General features: G+C 38.2%; 2 protein-coding genes across 3 annotated transcripts in view; one reads left to right on the top strand and one right to left on the bottom strand.

Annotated features, from left to right (window-relative positions):
* Nucleotides 1-215: 215 nt before the first annotated feature.
* The window catches only part of cyfip1 (cytoplasmic FMR1 interacting protein 1), a 43,684-nt gene continuing 24,121 nt past the window's right edge, over nucleotides 216-19,778 (bottom strand). For both annotated transcript variants that reach the window (XM_039689699.2, XM_039689698.2), the window contains exons 16-31: nucleotides 18,787-18,940; nucleotides 18,325-18,481; nucleotides 16,620-16,716; nucleotides 16,413-16,489; nucleotides 16,205-16,313; nucleotides 15,983-16,102; nucleotides 15,344-15,543; nucleotides 13,422-13,509; nucleotides 8,644-8,787; nucleotides 7,974-8,064; nucleotides 5,064-5,194; nucleotides 3,108-3,180; nucleotides 2,900-2,994; nucleotides 1,600-1,838; nucleotides 1,375-1,522; nucleotides 216-1,293 (exon numbers count right to left, since the gene is read on the bottom strand). In XM_039689699.2, coding sequence (XP_039545633.1) covers nucleotides 1,129-1,293; nucleotides 1,375-1,522; nucleotides 1,600-1,838; nucleotides 2,900-2,994; nucleotides 3,108-3,180; nucleotides 5,064-5,194; nucleotides 7,974-8,064; nucleotides 8,644-8,787; nucleotides 13,422-13,509; nucleotides 15,344-15,543; nucleotides 15,983-16,102; nucleotides 16,205-16,313; nucleotides 16,413-16,489; nucleotides 16,620-16,716; nucleotides 18,325-18,481; nucleotides 18,787-18,940 — 2,088 coding nt within the window. In that variant the 3' untranslated portion in view covers nucleotides 216-1,128. The remainder of the gene's footprint in view (nucleotides 1,294-1,374; nucleotides 1,523-1,599; nucleotides 1,839-2,899; nucleotides 2,995-3,107; nucleotides 3,181-5,063; nucleotides 5,195-7,973; nucleotides 8,065-8,643; nucleotides 8,788-13,421; nucleotides 13,510-15,343; nucleotides 15,544-15,982; nucleotides 16,103-16,204; nucleotides 16,314-16,412; nucleotides 16,490-16,619; nucleotides 16,717-18,324; nucleotides 18,482-18,786; nucleotides 18,941-19,778) is intronic.
* fndc9 (fibronectin type III domain containing 9) lies at nucleotides 10,376-13,327 on the top strand. The gene is made up of 2 exons (XM_039689706.2): nucleotides 10,376-10,545; nucleotides 11,930-13,327. Exon 2 carries the CDS (start codon nucleotides 12,021-12,023, stop codon nucleotides 12,681-12,683), a length of 663 nt encoding a protein of 220 aa, XP_039545640.1. The 5' UTR covers nucleotides 10,376-10,545; nucleotides 11,930-12,020; the 3' UTR covers nucleotides 12,684-13,327.

The following is a 19,778-nucleotide window of genomic DNA, read 5'->3' as shown; positions in this document are numbered from 1 at the left end:
CTGCAAAATGTATCATTTACTTCCAATCTATTTCAACACGCATCCTGAAGATTTTAATTATCTGGTTCAGGGCTTCTGGAAGAGACTTGTATAGTGCTTTTTCCCCCCCCCTTATTCATGTTTGGAGCACTGAGTGAAGTTAATAATGATATTTTGTGTGCGAACTAGTCCTTTAACCCACTTATCTTTTTCTGTAAAGAGCGAGCTAGGGAAACCAAGTTTGATACATATTTATTGAATTAAAATCTGATTACATAAAAATTACTAAAAAGGCATGTTTATTGAGAGTAAAAACTTGGTTATGCTTAAAGGGATGGTTCACCCAAAAATTTTAATTGTCATCATAAACTACCCTCATTGTTATTCCAAACCTGTATGAGTTTCTTCTTCTGTTGAACACAAAGGGAGATATTTGAGGAATATGGAAGTCAATGGCTACCATCAACTATCTGTTTACCCATAATCCTCGAATATCTTCCTTTGCGTTCAACAGAAGAAAGAAACTCATACAGGTTTGGAGTAACGTGAGTAAATGATGACAATTTTCATTTTTGGGTGAACTATCCCTTTAAGGTTTTATTCAAGATAATAGAAGAAGAAAAAAAAACAACCTTGCATGCAATCATTCAACGACACCACAGAAAATATACCATGGGTCTCTCACCACAGCAAAAGCTTAAATAATCAGTTGACAAAACCCACTTGGCCATTTTCCAACCCTTTCCCACTGCTTCCCCCAAGTATAAAACATGAAAATGAGTAGGGCTGTGCTACCATTAACATATAAAAGATAAGTCATTTATCTATGATAAGGCACGAGTGTGTGTACAAAAAAAAATAAAAATCAACCTGAAATACACTAAGTAAAACTTTGTCTACATCATCTTAAAACATATTAGCCTAATTTACCAAAGCCTGAGACATGTGTAAAACCAATAATGGTACAATTGATTGGTGTAAACCAAATCGCTCAACTAATCGCAAGGCAACTTACTGGCTCTGTGAACACTACAGGCTGGCATGAGAAAGGCTTCCTTAAGTAGAATGTGACAGTGAATCTGGTCCTACACTTGAGGATAAACTTGTCACTAAATAGGTTTCCCTCAACCATCTCTTCCACTCACAATCTCAGTTACTGGCCAATGACTGATGGATCGGAGGCTGGAAGCAACGGACATGTTCTACTGGCATGTTCTCTCCATCCCCAGACTTCAGGTACTTGTTCAAAATGGCAAAGATTTCATCATTCAAAATCTGGAACTTGCGAATTCGTTCACCCATTTTCTTTAGAGGCTAAAGTAGGAGGGAAACAAATGGATTAGTTGGTGTCTTGATTGCATGAAAAATACACCAAACTGACAAAGAAAAACTCACCACACTCTTGATGATCTCATCTTTGCCGTCATGTTTCTGCACCTTCAGGAGATGGTAGCTGAAGTCCAGGATATCAAAGCGCCTGTGCTGACCGAGTAATGTGATAATCATGCAACCCGCCCAGTTCAGACCATCTCCAAAACATTGCCTAGAGGACGATCAAAATCTTTTAAAAAAGCTCAAAAACTTAATTTGGTAAACAGCCGGTGATCAGTTTCCACTCACTCAACGGTGAACTCGTGGGCTCCCACCGGGATGCAGTACACAAACTGCATGGCGCTCCACAACCTGTGAAACTCCACGCACTCGTCCACGTGCATCACGCCGTTGCTGGGCAATGGCCCGCGCCAGATCGGGTCGTCCAGATAACCACGGACGCGAGTCAGAATGACCTCAAACATGGAGAGGCCGCAGCACAGGCGCTCTTTAGTCAGAAGGTCACCCTCACGGGCGATGGCAATTTGCTGATGAGAAGATTGCAAGGGGAATTGATTAAAATCGGACCAGCATGGCTCACTTAAGTCCGCAACAAGACATTGCAGCTCCTGACTTCAAATATAGCTGCAAATAACAAATATTATTTATACATTTTGACCAGTATGTGGTACTGTGATAACATTTAAATGGTATTGTGACAATGACACATTTATGTTCAAATGCAGTTTGGCATGTCTTTGACAGGAACTATTAAAGTGGTCTGAAATTAAATCAAGCACCAGAAATTAATTTGTAATCATCTTGTACTTAAAGAAATCTTTTGTTTGTTTTACTTTACAACTTCCAAAACATTCAATATAACTATGGAAGTAGATTTCCGCCACACAAGGAAATAATTACGTCTTATGACATAAGTTAGAACTAAAAAAAAGTGATGTGACGTGGTAACCCATACTTGGAATTTGTCCTCCGCATTTAACCCATCCAAGTTAGTGCATACCTATTAGGAGCAGTGCCATTAATACAATCCCACACCTAAATTTGCTTGCCGGTATTGATAATCGAAGAGTCAACTTCAGGTTATAAGTCTTGACTCTCTAACCATTATGTCAGGACTGCTTTTTTAAAAATTATTATTGACAAAGTCGGCATTATGAGATACTTGGACAAGTCAAAATTGAGTCAAAATGTATAACTTCTACATACTAAGTCAATTTCAACTGTAAATTTCAAATGTATTTGTTTCATAATTGGCACAGAAGCAACAAAAAGCAAGCAATAGATTGGTAACTAATGCCCTTGTACAAATACCAATTAATATAACGAAAAGTGACCTTATAATAGCATCGTTAGAAGGATGATTTCCTCAAGTAACCTTTAGCTAGAAATCACCATTTCTATTTGAAATGAATCAATTTGCCCATTACCACTGCCACAACACATGAATCTGGAAGGCTCTGGAATGAGATCAACGCAGCAGTTAAGTGTGTTGGAGATGCTAATGACAATAAGTGGATGTGCATGCTGATGGTGGTAAAGCAGCAGAGCACGACTAAAGCGGCTGTCAGTGCAGTGATGTTTCACCCACCTGAGGGGTTCCCAGACGCTCGATCAGAGGCACCAAATGCAGCGCGGTGTATTTGGCCTCCAAACGCTTCATCTTTGCATCCAGACGCTCACCTTCTGCACAAGTGTGGGATAAAGAGAGATTATTGGATACGTTTGAAGAACTTCTCACATGAAGCATGCTAAAAATACTGAATATCCTCAGGAAACATACATAAACATGAGCATACCTTTAACGTGAACTCTTGGCAAGATGTTCTGGAAGGGCGCTGCATGCAACAAGTCACACACCTCCTCTTGAGACTATATGAAAGCAGAACTAATTTCAGAAACGATGGTTTTGCTGCTTTGACACATACATGTTAGCTATTGTAATGGTAATGTATAATGTTCTATACACTGTTTTTATGATATTCATCTCTAAAAATAAAAGCTACTTTCAAGGAATTAACATAGGTGAGCATGCTGAAGGAGTAACCATTAGGAAATAAGTGATACAAGCAAAAGCAATTAATATTTCACATAAATAATTATGTATTTAAATATTCTTCTATTGAGCTGTTCCAGAAATAATGAATACCCTCACAAAAAAGAAAGAAAAAAAAGGCACGTCATGTCAAAAATGTGTTCAACAGCATATCCGATGAAGACTTTTTGAAATCCTTGGCACAGATTTCTATGTTAACCAGGTTCCAGTAGATGGAGCCATGCAGTCACACCACTGACAGGAGCCGTTCAAATGAGACTGTTGCCATTTCAATGAATTACAGCTGACAGACCTGATCACACTGACCTTGCCATCAGGCAGAGCAGGTCATGTTATTTCACACAGGCATACAGACTTTCTCCAGCACGTCTATATTTTAACAGACATCCCTTGATTGTTGACACTATATAATTAAGATTAATTGTGGTGGAAGACAAAATCTCTCTGGGTGACTTTCATAACTGTGACTAATGGTTGACAATTAAATAGCAGCTTATCACATCTGTGAAAAGCCTCTCGAGTATCTGGGTGAACGGCAGATATTCTCAACTGTGCTGGGGGGTGTGTGTGTGTGTGTGTGTGTGTGTGTGTGTGTGTGTGTGCGTGTGTGTTTGTGCGTGTGTGTGTGTGTTTTTCTTATGGAACCCTTTCAGATAAGCTTCATTATTGTTTATTACTATCATTCATTATTGAAAATGCAATGTAGAATCGAAGGGGCACACAATGACAAAACGTTATACTGCTCTTAAAAGCCACTGAATTCTTGTATAATTATTATACATACAGTGTTGGAGCTCACATTATCTGAAACATATCGAGGTGTTAATTGGGAATTCATATTATGACAAAAATGTCACTATGTAGCACCTTAATTTATCTCATCCATAAATAGATTTTAACATAAAGTTGGAGATGTCAACTACCCCAATAAAAACGAAAATATGTGGCTAAAGTCTAGCTGAAGTCAGACCTTACTCCGTAAGACCATTAGCTTATACCGAGCTTTTTTATAGGGGCTGGTGGTTCAAAAGAAAAAGAATAAGGGAAAGGTGAAGTTGAAGTTGATCTGAGTCTTAAAAGGATTGAACACTGACATGGACAGATTGACAGTGCGGTAACATGCAACACAACTGCAGATGTGTTCCCATGACAACAGTATGTCAAAGTCAGACATCGTAAACACTGAACAGGTGGCAGAATAAATGGATGTCACCTGTGCTGGGTATATATTCCTTTTTTCTGTCATGGGTTTGTGAAAAATTCCCAAGTAAAAATGTACTCATTCATGATTAAAGACTTTAGTGAAGCTATGTCTGATGTGTCACTCATCTCAGCACAAAGAAGAGAACATAAAAGAAACCAAAATCACAAAGGAAGGTGCTAATTAGTTACGCTCTCTACTCCTCACTCTTTATTGTAAGAAAAATGTCAAAACCACATTATAAATCTACTGGAAAAGATCGTTTTGGTGAAGGAATGTGCGATAACTGACCCTTTGCATAACTTGTGTGCTGAAAGTGGTAAAAAAAAAAAAAATGACGATATTATTTGGGATGAAATTTCCTTTTTAAAGAAAAGATGATGGTTAAGTAGTTAGAAACATTTTCAAGGCAGGGCTTAGTGATGTGGTGAGGACAACTTTCTGTAGTGTGGTGTGAATGACCAGAGATGAAGTTGTGACAGCAGAATTGTATCATACCAAGCTCTGTTCACTCAGAAGGCAGAAGAGCAACGCATTTCCAACTTCCCTCAGGTTCTGGAAGCACACGGTCTTCAGCTCAGCATACTCCACAATGTCTTTCAACTGGTGGTGAAAGAACTCCAGAATTCCTGAATCCAGAAGACAAAATCATGCATTACAGTAATGACAGTGTAGCATTACATATTTTATTTAAATGTTTCATTTAGGTTCCAATTCAATAGTATAAAAACTGAGAAAGTGCACACACTGTTTTTCATTTTGAGGCAATCAAGGTTTCGAACTTAACCTCTTGTCACTTTTCAAAGGTCAGTAGGCCTGATTGGATTAGCATCTCAAGGTTCTAAGTTACACTGTTACCAGCTGAATCATGTACTTTTATTTACATGTTTTGTTCAAGAGTCCCCTCCTCTATGTAACTCCTCCCCCTTGTAAGGTGTATAAAGCCAGTCTGTATTTTAGTTCAGTTAGACTTGGCTAAGATTTCTGGACAAAGCAGACTACATTGATGCAACAGAAATAAAGAATCCTGCCTAAGAAGATACAACCAAGTCTCCAAGTCTTCGCTTCCAACACTTTAGAAGAAAAAGTTTACTACACAGCCTCATTTTGTTTTAGGAAATGTTGAAGTATCTTAAAAAGTATTCCTCTAGACCTATTTTGCACATAATTTATATTTATTCATATTAGAGCTGTCAACGTTATTGCGTTGACACGTAATTAATTCAAAATCTTTAATGCGTTAAAATTATTTAACACAACTAATGCAAACAAATTACACAAGCACGTGAAATTGCGAATTGCCACAGTCTGTTTCTTCATTTAAAGTGGTGTGTTTATGGCCCAAATCAGTCAAATCCTATAACGTGAGCTCAGCTGTAAAAAGCAGTCCACTGTGGGACGTGCAGCACGTGCTATAAAGCTGCATATTAACATGTGAAAGAGTACTCGCACTGTTCCTCAGGGGCCTTTCTGTGTAAGTGGTCCAAGACGGAGCAAAACACGGACAAGAAAAGTTTTGGCTACCTACTTTGGGCATCGGATACGCGTCTAAACAGTCAAATGCACACAAAAAAAAATGGCAAGTACTAGGGCTTGGTATTGATATTGGTAAAAATATCATTGCGAATATAAAAATGGCATTGCGATATCTTATTTTTCCGCAATATACACAGCTATTTCTCCAGATGAATCGAATAGCTCTATTTGGAAAGAATCAATCATTCTAGAATGACTGGGGTGGTTTTGTAATGGAGTAAATCCACATAGAAACTAATATTAATAGAATGTAGTTAACTAGACTTTAATAAATGGAAACTTATTGTAAAGTGTTTCCGATTTATGTCTCTTGAGTTCAGTGGTGGATAGATAAGTTGTTTTAACCATTCATTAAAGTGAATCGGTTCAAATGAGTCATTAGTTGGCGAATCGGACGTGCCATTAATGGACCACGGCACACGTTGTGCGTTTATCCAGGCAGGTTCGGACATCGCACAAGATTTGTGTCAACAGAAAACATTTCATCACTGGATAGATTTTTTTTTTTTTGTCATCTAATTGTGTGGAACGCTTTTAGATTTAGAGAAGATAAGGCAATGTTATTTTAGCACAATTCACAACCGGTGGTACTTTGGTCTTCCAACCTTTTACCATCATGAATTGTCAAAGATATTCAGTCATCTCAATTCATTAATATGCGCAAGGGAGGGAGAGAGAGCAAGACAGTTTGAAGACAGTGCGCACATGCAACCAGGGCTTTCACTCTCTTAGTTAAAACGAGTGCAGAAATCCCTCATCGTCATCTACATCATTCACCGGTTTGGCGGGACAAAAATGTGCTTTAGTAAGGCTGACAGAAAAAAGTGTGTCTTCTTGCGCTTGATGTTTAAACTGACAGGACTTGCAAATTGATAAACTCTCACACTATGATGGTTAAACTTTGCAACTAATCTGCGAATTACAAGCGTTACCAGGCCGGGTAGCTGCTGGCACGTAGCCTACTGATCATGAATAACGGATCAACTATGATCCCTATAATTGACATCACAAGTCCTTGCGATGTGACTATCGTGGATACGCACATCGCGATATTGATGCTAAAATGATACATCGTTCAGCCCTAGCAAGTACTCTAGTAAACAAAGATACTGTAATAAAATAAATCACCCAAGATAAATGGTATATGCTCGATTTCATGATATGTGTGTGATTAATCACAATTAAAATGTGAATCTATTGGCAGCCTTAATATATATGAGTGTGTGTGCATGCATGTTTTGGTGTTCAATACTGATTTCTGCATCCAAATTCTGTGGTTTAATCCCCATAATATTTAATCTTCAAAATTTCTGAAGAGCCACAAACATCTATAGCGACTGTTTTTAAGTTTACTTTATCGTTTCTTTTGTTATGTCGGTTCCTGCCAAAAATCCAAGAATAAGTTTTAAACTTACAAGCAGAAGCTTTTGACTACATAATTTACAGACCATTTGCCGTTTTTATACCCTCTGCTTTTCTCTCTGTCTCTACTCCATCCACTTCATTTATTTTTTTTCTCCAGGGTGTCTGAAAGACCACAATCAGACAGTCATGATTTCAGCATGGAGTGCACCCTCTCAGTATGGTCACCCGGAACGTAATAAACAAAGAGAGAGGGAAAGATGGCGAGAGGCAATTACTAAACCATCTCAAATCAAGAGGAGTCTGACTATGACTTAAAAAAACTGCATCTGCTGCGCAAGCTCTGCTTGCACCAATGTGTGAATGACACTGCAGACTACCAATCTGCTCAGCAGCAGATTGGACTTACCAAAGCTTAATAATGTAGTGCTTATTACGATATTTACTCGGGGTCAAAGCTCCTCTCTTGGGTCAGAAAATAAAAGGCTGGTTTAGGAATGTGATTTTCACCTGGCGAGCCATACTCATGGCGAGGCAGACGGCATATCTTGGGCATCACTTCCATCAGGGTCCTCACATATTGCAGGATGGTGCCCTGAAGCTGCATCGGAAAGAACAAGACGAAAAGGTGATTTCAGCACAAATGTTTACTAATACCAACACATCCTGAAAAGGACGTTCTTTATCCTTTAAGAAAGATTGGTGGTGCAAAAAGTTTGCTCTAACAATGATCTGATTTAAGTAAGATTCTTTATAAATGACATGATGCATCATGAAATTAGAAATTTGGTATACACTGTATCATTTCATGCAATCCTGGGAATCGAACCCATGAACTTGCTTGTTGCTAGCGCCAAACTCATTTCTTTTAGAGCTGGTGTACAGCCCAAATAAACTGTTTGCATCATTGAATCATTTTCCTGTTATCACTGTAAAGCTGTTTTAAAACAATCAAGCGCTATATAACTAAAGGTGACTTGATGTGTTGTACAGTTTAAATCCACTCAAATTAAGGCATCACTTCGAAGGCTCTAGGAACGTGGTCGGACATAAATACAAAAAACATGCATTTCTTCTCACACATCTGAGAGCAGCGGATTAAAAATAGATTATGTCTAGGGTCTTGCAAAAGCCCTCAGATCTCATACACAAACTTTAATTTTAATGCTCGTGCACGTACCAGGCTTTTGACGACCTTTAACAGCTCTTCCATCACCACAGCTATTCCCTGGTATCCCAGAAGTCTGCAAATAGCCTTAATATGCGGAGGTCCCAGGAAGTTCCGGTAGAGGCTGTATATGCTACTGTAAGCCAAATTCAAGGCCTGAATCATCATAAAAAAAAAGAAAAAATAACATGACATGATATGCATGGAGCAAAACTGAAGAGTTTATGTTGAGGCACAGTTTAATAACAACTCTGTGTGCGTCTATGTAAAAAAGTAATAGCAGAAGAGATTCTGATCACTGTAGCTCATACCCAACAACACAGCTCAGAACCAGCTGTGGCTTGTATTATACACACACACACACATATATATATATATATATATACACATATACATATACATATATACATATATACACATATACATATATATATACATATATATACATATATACGTATATATATATATATATATACACACACACATACATATACATGCTGGAATATGCACATAAATCCCATAGAAGTAGATCTAGGTGGAGGATTTCAGAGGGCAAATCTGACAGTGCACTGCAGAATTAGTCTACAGTAAACACTAAACCAGATTATTTGAATAATAAGCAAGCAATCTCATTGGCTACAGAATCAGCAGAGACCAATAAGCTTTCTCCATATGTTAATGATGTGATTGCTTCCAGATTGCATGTAAAGGACCTATTAGCCTGCACCTCTACAGACTTATGCCTGAACTACATAGCAAATCTACAGTACACATACAGACACAAATCACACACACTAAATGAATCTCAACATTTATTCGAAATTGTCTCTCAAGGCAACATGACATCATGACTTTTGCGTAAACATACACGCCAATTTCGAGTCAAGTGGCGTGTTATCTCGACGCATTTTGAGCTATCCGCGTGTATGCGTGTATTTCTACGCCATTAACGTCCGCGTCATTCCGCGTGTCCGTACACTCCGTCAAATGTCCGACCAAAACAAAGCAAAATGTACATCTACATCTGGGGAGCTATGTTTTTCTTTCCTAGGATGGTAAGGGAACACTCATAAATGCCATTAACCCCAGTGACGGTTAGGTTTAGGGACAGGGTTGAGGTAAGTCATTTATTTATATATACAGTAATAACGTTAAGTCAACGGCGTTCATAATCACGCTGAAAAGCGATTATGCGTGTTGATAGCACGCCAAAAATGGAAATACGAATTGGCGTGTCATACACACGCTACTTCATGAGATCAGTCTGCTCAAGGACTAGACCTATTAAACTAAACATTCTTTACAACATGCCAATGATTTTTTTTTTTTAATGGTGTCACGTTACTAAAATTAAAATAAAATAACAGTTTTTAAAGAAAAAATTTTTTTTTGGAAAGAAACAAGTTCCTTCTGTTTCTCAACTCTCGAATTAGCAAACAGTCCTTTTATGTTGACCGATTAAAGATTTATCATCAATGCAGGAGCATGCATGTCCGTAGGTGTTGTGGCAGTGAGTCAGAGGAGACAGGTCACCAGTCTGAGGGAGTAATTGAAAGCACAGTGGGGGAGGAAAAAAGCTGTATGTTCCTCCAATGATTGAGGGAGAAATGATGCAGAAGAGACAGAGGACAAGCAAGAGAGTTCACACTCTCCCAGCTGTAATTCTGTTTTAAATGCAGTCTACGCAAAACACTGATGTGTCGCCGCCTCCTCCCTCCCCACTGCACTCTCTCTCTCTGCTTTATGTACCGTCTGCTGCTCTAATCAGAAAGAGGAGATTTTCTGTGCAGCAGTGTGGATGTGTGAGCCATGCCAAACATAAAGCTACAGGTAATACACTCTCATACTTCAGGGGGATTCTGTCTGCAACAGCAAGACGATCGGTCTATGAAGTGACTCCTCTTATCTCTTAAGGTAGGATTTTTGCTCCTTTACCTCTCAATATCAGTTTTTTTCCAGACACACCTGTGTCTCTTTTAGACTTTTTAAAGTGTGGATTACCTGTAAAGAATGGTCAAAGACTAATTCAAGTACTGTCTGAAAATACAACTAAAGAAAAATCTTTAGCAGCTATGCAGATCTGAAACCGATTGAAAAGAGATAGATCTAGGGAATATAGACTCTGCTTTCCTCAGACAAGAGGGAATTGTCTGAGTGTTATTGACAGTGTGCTTCTGGAAGATTAAAATGATTAGTGTTCAAGCTTTCACACAGTGCTGCTGACTGCCGAGTAATTACAGTGTGAACGTGTAGCATAAAGGTTCACCACCACTCATCCACACAAGCCCAATGTGGTGATTTATTGATTGAGTTTATGGGCTTCAAACAAACTAAATCCATGAGCAGCAAGAGAAACAAAATATGCCAACTATTATGAACAAACTAATTCACATTTTAAGACAAAGATAAATATCCTGAGATGTCTGGCTCTTTCTGAGAGTTGAAGCAGGGGAAAAATTTACAAATATAGAAATTAAAAATGTATATAATAAAATAACCATGAATCAGTGTTTGACCATGCATAATCAATGGCCGCTCTTAAAACAGTGGACACTAAATACATAGTTTATTTGTTAAACCATGACATTTATATAATTTTAACCTCAAAGCTATATTTATTGAGCTGTAATGCCATTCAATTATAATGACTCGAGAGAGAATCCCTTAAGAGCTTCTCTCTTGGCAAGGGGATATATGGATGTTACGTCAATTGGAAATTCACATAATCCTGCTTCAGATACCTTGATGCATAGTTTTGGAGAGGGAAAAAAAAAAAGATACAATGTAATCAAGGCGGATAAAAAAAAACCTCAATAACCTGGTGCTTTTTCCCACTAGATAAATCTGCTTTATCTAACACCATGCTAGTGCAGGGCAATTGTACTTGAATGGAAGAGAAAACCGAAATGACAAAAGGATAGAACCATAACAAAAGCCATCTTGTGTAACCTACTCAACCATTTTCAATGTTAATTATCACAATATGAAAGACAAAAGATACTAATGTATTGACCACTGCAATTGGCTAAAAAGCGTTCATAGCAAAGCTGCAGGTTTTTTATAAATCCATTCTCAACCATCTATTATAATCAATGTTACTGATTACTTCCTTTTGACAGAGCCCTTCAATTCAAACATTATTTCAGTTCTGAAACCATTGATTAAAAGTTTTAAAATTCTCTAGGAACATCTTTTATGCCAGATCCAAGCCCATTGGTAAGTTATTAGGGCCTTTTTGTACCATATTCAAGGACCAAAATGATCTGAATCAATGCTTTTTTGCCCTCTATTCTTTTAGATTCTTCAAAATCGTTGCATGTCGCCTTAAACCAGCTTTCGAACTGTGCGTACATAAGAGATTGAGTCTTGACCTAAAAGACATACTCAACATGCCTATCACCATTCAGAACGTCACCGCCACCTCTGCCATCGTTAGCTGGCCGTCTTCTCCAGGCTGTGTGGATACGTTCTACAGCGTCATGTATCACCCTAACTGGAACAGCCTTCTGATGGGTTACACGCGCAAGAGTTTCCTGCGCGAGGACAGGGTTCCCGTGAGCCAGACGTCTACCAGTCTGGGCGACCTCAGTCCTCAGACCACATACATCCTCTGTGTCACCTGCCAGTCTGCCAATCCCACCAGAGAGCAGTGCCAGGTCTTTAGTACCCTAGATGCAGACACTGAGCTCGGGGGGAGCGGCAGGGAGCTGGCGATGGGAGTCTGGCTGGCCAGCAGCATTCTCTTGCTAATCATTGCCGTGGCTCTGCTTTGGGGATGTCTCCACACCATGTGTCCAGCAAAGAGGGACCCAGGAAGAGGAAACCAGCCAGGTCCGAACCATCCACATCTGCCTCTGACCCCCATGGATGGAAACATGGGAAGTGAAGGAAGAAAAAATCTATATATGCCCGGTTGCAGCGAGGACGACTCTCAGAACGCAACGGTGATCGAGAATCCTTTTCGAGTCGAGCATGGCAGAGAAATGGCAAAAGGGCAGAGTTGTGAACTTCGAACACAAAGCAATAAACACAGATTTGGCGAGTCAAAATAACTGGGGAGCCAAATATGATATACTGCCCCCAAAATTCTAACTATTACAACTTACACAATGAGGACAATGAACTTGAAGGCATTTTGAGGAAATGAGGCTCAGGCAGTTGGGCTGGGCTGATGGGGTTAAATTAGCATTTAAATGTTGACAACATCATTAGCTAATCAACCAAGAAAACCTAAAGGAGGCCCCATAGCTTACACTGTACTGGACTTTAAGGTGCACACTGTTTTGGTATACCTTTCTAATAAGGTTAAATTTGTAAACACGAGTTAATGCATTCATTATAAGAATTTATTCATCTAGGTTTATGTTAAATTAAAAAAAAAAAATTCCTCCGATTATTTGATTTTTTTTTTTTTTGTAATAATTTATAATAGAAACAAATCCACACATTTTTTAAATACTTATAATAATCATATTTATTATGATTTTCATCATTCTTATTTGACAATTAAAAATGTTATGCTTAAAGAAATATGATTTTCTAATAGACAAAATTAATTGACGTATAAATATATAGCTTTAACGCATTTACGCGTTTTTGATTGTAATGTCTCTGTGAGTAGACAGTCTGTTGATATCCTTCTCTGCTTGAAATGTACCTTGCCTACTTATCTATCTTGCTTAATAAAAAAGATTTCCCTGTATGTTAGTTTGTGAAAGGCATATTGTAACTGCATGTGAACAATGGAGATGTAACTGATCTAGGTGTGATTTAAGCTCGTTCAAACCCACCTTTGAGCCATATAGGTATTGTGGCTGGGCATTGGGAGGCTTGTCTCTCTGAAACTCTTGAGAAAACGGCAGCACGGTGCGAACAAATCTAAAAGAGATGGGGGGAAAAAATGTATTTGACCATTTTTTGTATTATTGGGTTTGTCATGCAATTATTGTCATCTCTGTTCAATCAGGGTGCACTCAGCATGTCCACTCTATCCCCATTCACAGTACCAATACACTGGAAAAAGTCATCACACAAGCTTTCAGAGGAACATGTTTCTAAGGGAAAAAGACAAAAAAAGGGCTACAAATAGCTGTTCTGGTTATCTAAAATACATATTTGAGAAAATACATAACCAGCTAGTGTTCAAAACTCTCTGCTTGCCTTCAAATACCGATTCAAAGCGGTAAGCATGTAATAATGTTTTTAAATCCAGTGGTACTGTTGGATTTCAGTGGGAGATTCAAGCATGTCTTTGCGTCATTACGTCACATCTGTGTACACATAAAGAAGAGTCTCGGCTAGTAGGCTTTATTGCGAGTGTGGATACTGGAGGTGGAGCTTAATAGCCTTTTCTCACAGCATTTGATATAATTAAACTTATCAATTTGATGGCGGATCCAGAAAGGTGGGTCCTGTTTCTTATTAGTTCAGATGACATTTTCCAGTGAAAATTATCATGTTGGTCATACTTCCAAAAAGAATAATCTCTGATTCTGAATGCCAGTATCGACACCGGCGCGGTGATTGACAGCTGAACACTCTCCTCAAACATTGTGTTCATCCACGCTGTGTCAAGGGTGCAAGTACAACTCGCGTAAAGTTGATAATTTCGCGAGTGACTGCAATTGCAGATTTCGAACAGAGATGGCGACAAAGAGGAAAAACTGCGGACTACAGCTTTAAAGTAATTGTATCTGTGTGTTTAATATAACAGGAGCAAGCGAGAAGTGGCATCAGTGTGTTTTGTGTACCTTATTTGCATCCCAAGCTGAAGCTAATATAGTTTCTGAAATCTTATAAAGACGTAACCTGCAGGGATGGCATCCTCCTACCAGTTGCATTGAGACAACAGCTGAACCCTTATGGTGTTAGTTCATTTTTATACGCCTCCATTTATGATGAATTTTTCAAATATCAACAGCTCCCCTAAAAGCCACAAAATTTTAAAGCCTGACAGTGCAAAGATGACTAGTCTTATTTTTATCCCACATTCAGCCTACATCACGTCTATACACTCCATCTTGAAGACCTCACAATTTAGTCATAGAAATATTTCCCACCTCACTATGGATCCTTATAAAGCTGTTTCTTTTTCTCTCTGCTGTCATATTTGATATTTGGGTCAGAGTGTACCTTGTAAAATGACCGTGTTGGACAATAAAAGATACGAGAATAGAGAAAGTGATGGACATAACAGCAAAAGTTAGAAAAACACTCAATTCACAGAGAAAAAAAAAATATTAAAAAGGTAATTGATTTGCCTCAAATTGCTGCAGATTACACACTTGTTAAGCTGCAAACAAATATCGGTGTACAAGAGTGGAAAAACACTTCTGAAACATAACAGTCCTTTCCTGGTTAAAATAAAACAGACATTTCAATCATATCTTTTGATTATTCACATTTAAGAATAGACTGACTATCAATAACTCATGAAATAACTCAATAATTAACCATTCTCTAAAACTAAAGATAAAAGCAATGCTCCGTCTTGTTTTAAGTGTCTTGGGCGTCTGGTGTTTTGACAAGTGATGAAAGAAATGTTCAATGCAATTAGATATTTAATCTCAATTACGTCTGTTTAGATGAAATATGGATAAATTAATATATTTTGCAACAGCTGAACCCTGTAAGTCTACATAATTATAGCTGTTAAAATGCTATCCATTTATATTTCGTCTTTTCGGGGGGTGAGGGTGATGGGCTGACCCACCTGTTCGTGGAGCCGTTGTAACAGTAGTTGGGCAAAAAGTCATAGTTGAGTTCCCAGAAGACATGGAGAGTGATTCTGCCATAGGGTGCAGATACGTTGTGGTTTGCCTCGCGAAACATGGTGTCGATACTGTCTAGTGTCAAATACTTGCTGAGGAGCTTGTGGGTCATCCGGTTTATATCCAGCAAACCCTCCAACTCCTGATCATAGACAAAGAGAGAAAGAGCAATGGAAAAAAAAGCCCTCACACGTTTGACGTTTACACACACAATGCATATCTATATAATTTAAGCACACACAGACTTCTGACAACAATTTGTATGAAAATCAATAATGAGCCTTAGAACAATTTCATGGCATTTTAAAATGATGCGTCACAATCAGACGTGCAATGCCTATACATTCATGCACACACACACATACAGGAAGCAAATATTAATAAAACGGTTCACTCTCTGGCAGAGCCAGAGACTTATTTCTGCTGCTCTGAATTTCAATTCTGCTATCAAAGCAACCTGCTTTTCATTAGAAAACCTGAACAGGCAAATTAAAGTAAAAACACAGCAAGCTCAACAAATTCAAGGTCTCAGTAAGAGAAAAATGACATGTTTCCATAAAAACATTTGAAGGATAAGTTACCATGATGGAAGTAAGGTCCTCGCTCTCAAAGCGATTAATGGCCAGCTCTAGAGATTTGTAAAGCGCAGAGGACACTCGCTGGGTGATCAGGCGGTTCAAGTCGATTGATCGTCCAAGGAGCTGCAAGAGAAAAGGGCAAAAAAGATGAGCGGATTTAAGAACAACATTGATCAACAGAAATCAATATATAATTGTACAGAAGAGTCACGTGGCCATTCTTACCTGTACATGTCTCTGTTTGAGCAGCGTCTCGTAACGATTGGAGGAAGGCCACGAGATGTTGGCACCTTGATTCTTACATTCCGCTCTTAGTCTCTTATCCAGAAGGAGACTACAGAGAGAAATCGTGTTCAGAAAATAAAAGATACTTTAAATCCCCAAAGTAACTTACATTACTACAGAAATCTTTTTTCATATTTGTTCACATTACCTTCCGGCAAGAATCTTGTAGTAGGCAAAAATTTGATCTGCAAGTTTGTAGACAAACTGGTCAAAGCAAAGATTCACCTGAGAGGAAGAAACAAAAATCCAGACGCAAAATCACTTAAAAGAACATTAAAGTAGATTAAATGCAAAATGCAATAACTGATTTAACTATTTTTCTTAGAATGAATGTAGAAGGTCAAGAGGGTTTTACCTCAGCTTCAATCTCGTCATAAAGGAACTGTTTTTTAAACTTTGTGAGAGCGTAGTGTGCGCTGTCGTTATACAGATCCAGTGAATACAACACGTACCTGTGTACATCAGGCAGACTTATAAGCATATTTTTTGCACAAATACTATGGCAATTCATGTATAAAAAAACTGTATTACACTATTTTAAAGGTGTTCTTGTTACATTTTAATTATACATTTAAGTACTGAGTAATATTAATTAACATGCACTTACTATAGCGTGGTTTAGAATTAGTTACATGCGATTACACATAATGTACTGCTATTACTATACACAAATCCGTCGAGACATGGAAGTAAAGCAGTGCAGCCATTACTGCGTGTCTTGCTGCTAAGGAAGTAGTGGAAGTAGCGTTGGTCCCGTAGGTGGCTGTAGCAGATGCTAGCTGTACGAAATGTTATTTCTATGTAGTATTTTTTAGGACGTATGCTGTCCGGTGATGTGTTTGAGGGAGAAAAAAAGATTCGTGGGACTCCTGCAAACTAGAAATATCTATATCTATGAATAAAACATAAAAACTAATACATTTTAATTTATCTGTTGCAGAAAAGTGCCAAGAACAACTAAAACTAAATAGAAACGATTTACAGGCCACAGTTTCAATTTATAACATTAGTTTGCAGCGGGAATTCTTTTTAGGAATTAAAGCAGTGCACTTTGCGCGCATTCAGTCACGCCAAACCATGCACGCAGTAGCCTGTTTGCTCTAATGTTATAATAGTGTGGTTAATGCTTTAATAACAAGTCATTTATCAGGGGCATTTATGCTGATGTGTATGGTGGCGACACGTAAGCTAATTTAAAACTATTTGGAGGTACAGAAAAAAAAAGTCTATTTGCCGGCGGGAGAAAGTATCAAAGAAAGTAGTTGCAAGGCTCTCAAGTGTCACTCATTTTAGTCTTTTGTCACGTTCTCCCACCACACAATGTAGTTCTCAAGCTGAAAAACTTTAGAACACATAATATGCCATAGCGCCCAAAATGTATCTGGCCGCGCCGCACTCACTATGGAACCTGCAGGAATCAAGCGCATCTCGAAGAAGTTCATGCAGTCGTGTCCTCATATAAGTTAGGCAAATAAACAGCTCGAGCATCACACGTTCTTCAGCGTGCGTGTGTGTGTGTGTTAAAATGAACCTGCGCGTTGACTGTACCATTCATTCACACAGAACACGTAGGATTTGTATTTAAATATTATTATTGCGGGGTATAGTTTTACACACTACAATGGTAGGGAAAACACTGAGTTATTTGCAACTTGTGAAGCTTGTGAACATATTAGCAACACAGCTAGTAATAACAGCGTTCGGTTTTATGGTTGTCATTAATTAATTCACGTCTTAATTATATTACATTTGGTTGGCGCATTTTTACATTAATACATTATGTTGTCAATAAATTACCTTTATCGGTAAGTTTTGGCCACTACCTGACATCACCTACCCAATGTTCCCTTTCACCCAGACATTTTCTTTCATGAGCAGGATCCGATATTATTGAAATGTCATTAGAGGGCACCGGCAAGTGTCACATCGTCACCCTTAACATGAACGCAGTAATGGCAGCAAGCAAGATGGTGGTGCCCATAGAGTTTGCTGCGGATTTGTGTATAGTAAGTACGTGTAAAATCCATAACAAGGTGCAAAATGTAATATTTTGTTCTCACTCCATCATAGAGGCCTCTTTAATCTCAAGAATGTGGTCAGTGAGGATCCAAGGCATGGACATCTCAATGGGAAACTGGATGCGGCGGCCCATTGTGAGCTCCAGAAAGAACTCACGGAACCAGAGCTGGGACAAATCACAGCACTGCTGCAGTGTCTCTGCAACACAACACGCATGCATAAAAGACAAAACATTAATACCGTCTGACCAAAGTAAATTAAAATCGACTGGCCCCATAAACTATTTGGACACCAAGTCACCATGAAATCAAAATGGACAGTTCTTAATTTGCAATGGAACGCTGCTATGGTTATTATAAATTATTAGAGATAATGTGTTTTGGTACATAGTGGTTTAGTTAGTTGGACACTAAAATTATGGTAATTGCACATCCGTTTTACTTTTCATAAAGGGTGAAAATACAACAAATTCGGAGAGGACAGGCATTTAGTCTGTTCCTTACCACTGAAGTTGAGCAGATGAGTGTAGAAGAATGATTCGCGATGGAATTTCTCGATGTCCAGGATGGTCGGTCCCTCAAGACTACTGCGCAGAGTCTTCTTTGAGCCGCTCTTATCAGCAACCAAAGACTCCAGCATCGTCCTGACCATATACAGCTATAGAGGAACAGAAAGAAGCAGCAGATGAAAGAACATTAAGTCTCTGATGCAAAGTTGGACATCTTTACTAAGCACAGCCACTCCTCAACGGACAGATTCTCATCACCATTCTGCTCTCGTCATCACGACACAGGTGAGGGGTTCTCTATTGCATTCTGGTCTAAGTGCATTAATGAGCTGATGGAGGGCATACAAGTGTCAAACTGTATCTCTGTCCTTGGATTCCATCTGGAAACGTGTCTGTAGTTGTGTCCGTGTGGCAATGTATTAAAATACTGAGAGAGGCTACATTCACAACAGTCATTGTTTGGGTCAAATTGCCCTGTTCATAATAAAAGACAGGGATTTTCAAACTTTTTGATGTAGGTCCCTCAAATATGAAAAATTATACCCTCAAATTATATCCTAAAACATATCGGCAGCTCCATAAAATAAAATATGATATTATAAAAGCAACAAAATTATATCATCGTTTCCAAAAATTAAATAGTTGGATAGTACTAAAGAAAACTGATTAAATATTTAGTGGAAATTATTTTTTTAATTAAGTTTAGCATGTATCTGAGATTAAGACTTCTCGTGTTTACTCAGAAAACTAATCAAGTAGATTTATTTGATAATATTATTTCCAATGGAATAAAATTGCAATTAATCTCGTGCCTTATGACCAGTTTTTAAAAGTAGAATGAAATATCCAGTTTATGTGAAAGTAATTATAAATATATATATATATATATATATATATATATATATATATATTTATAACCAAGCAACTTTCATTGATGCCAGAGAATAGTTTACCATTATAGAACTCCTTATATACAGTAGATTTTTA

This window comes from Pimephales promelas, chromosome 8, assembly GCF_988280905.1.
Source record: "Pimephales promelas chromosome 8, fPimPro1.hap1.1, whole genome shotgun sequence".
Classification (NCBI taxonomy): Eukaryota; Metazoa; Chordata; class Actinopteri; order Cypriniformes; family Leuciscidae; genus Pimephales; species Pimephales promelas.
The sequence above is the reverse complement of the archived record's forward strand: the minus strand, read 5'-3'. Positions and strand labels throughout refer to the sequence as shown.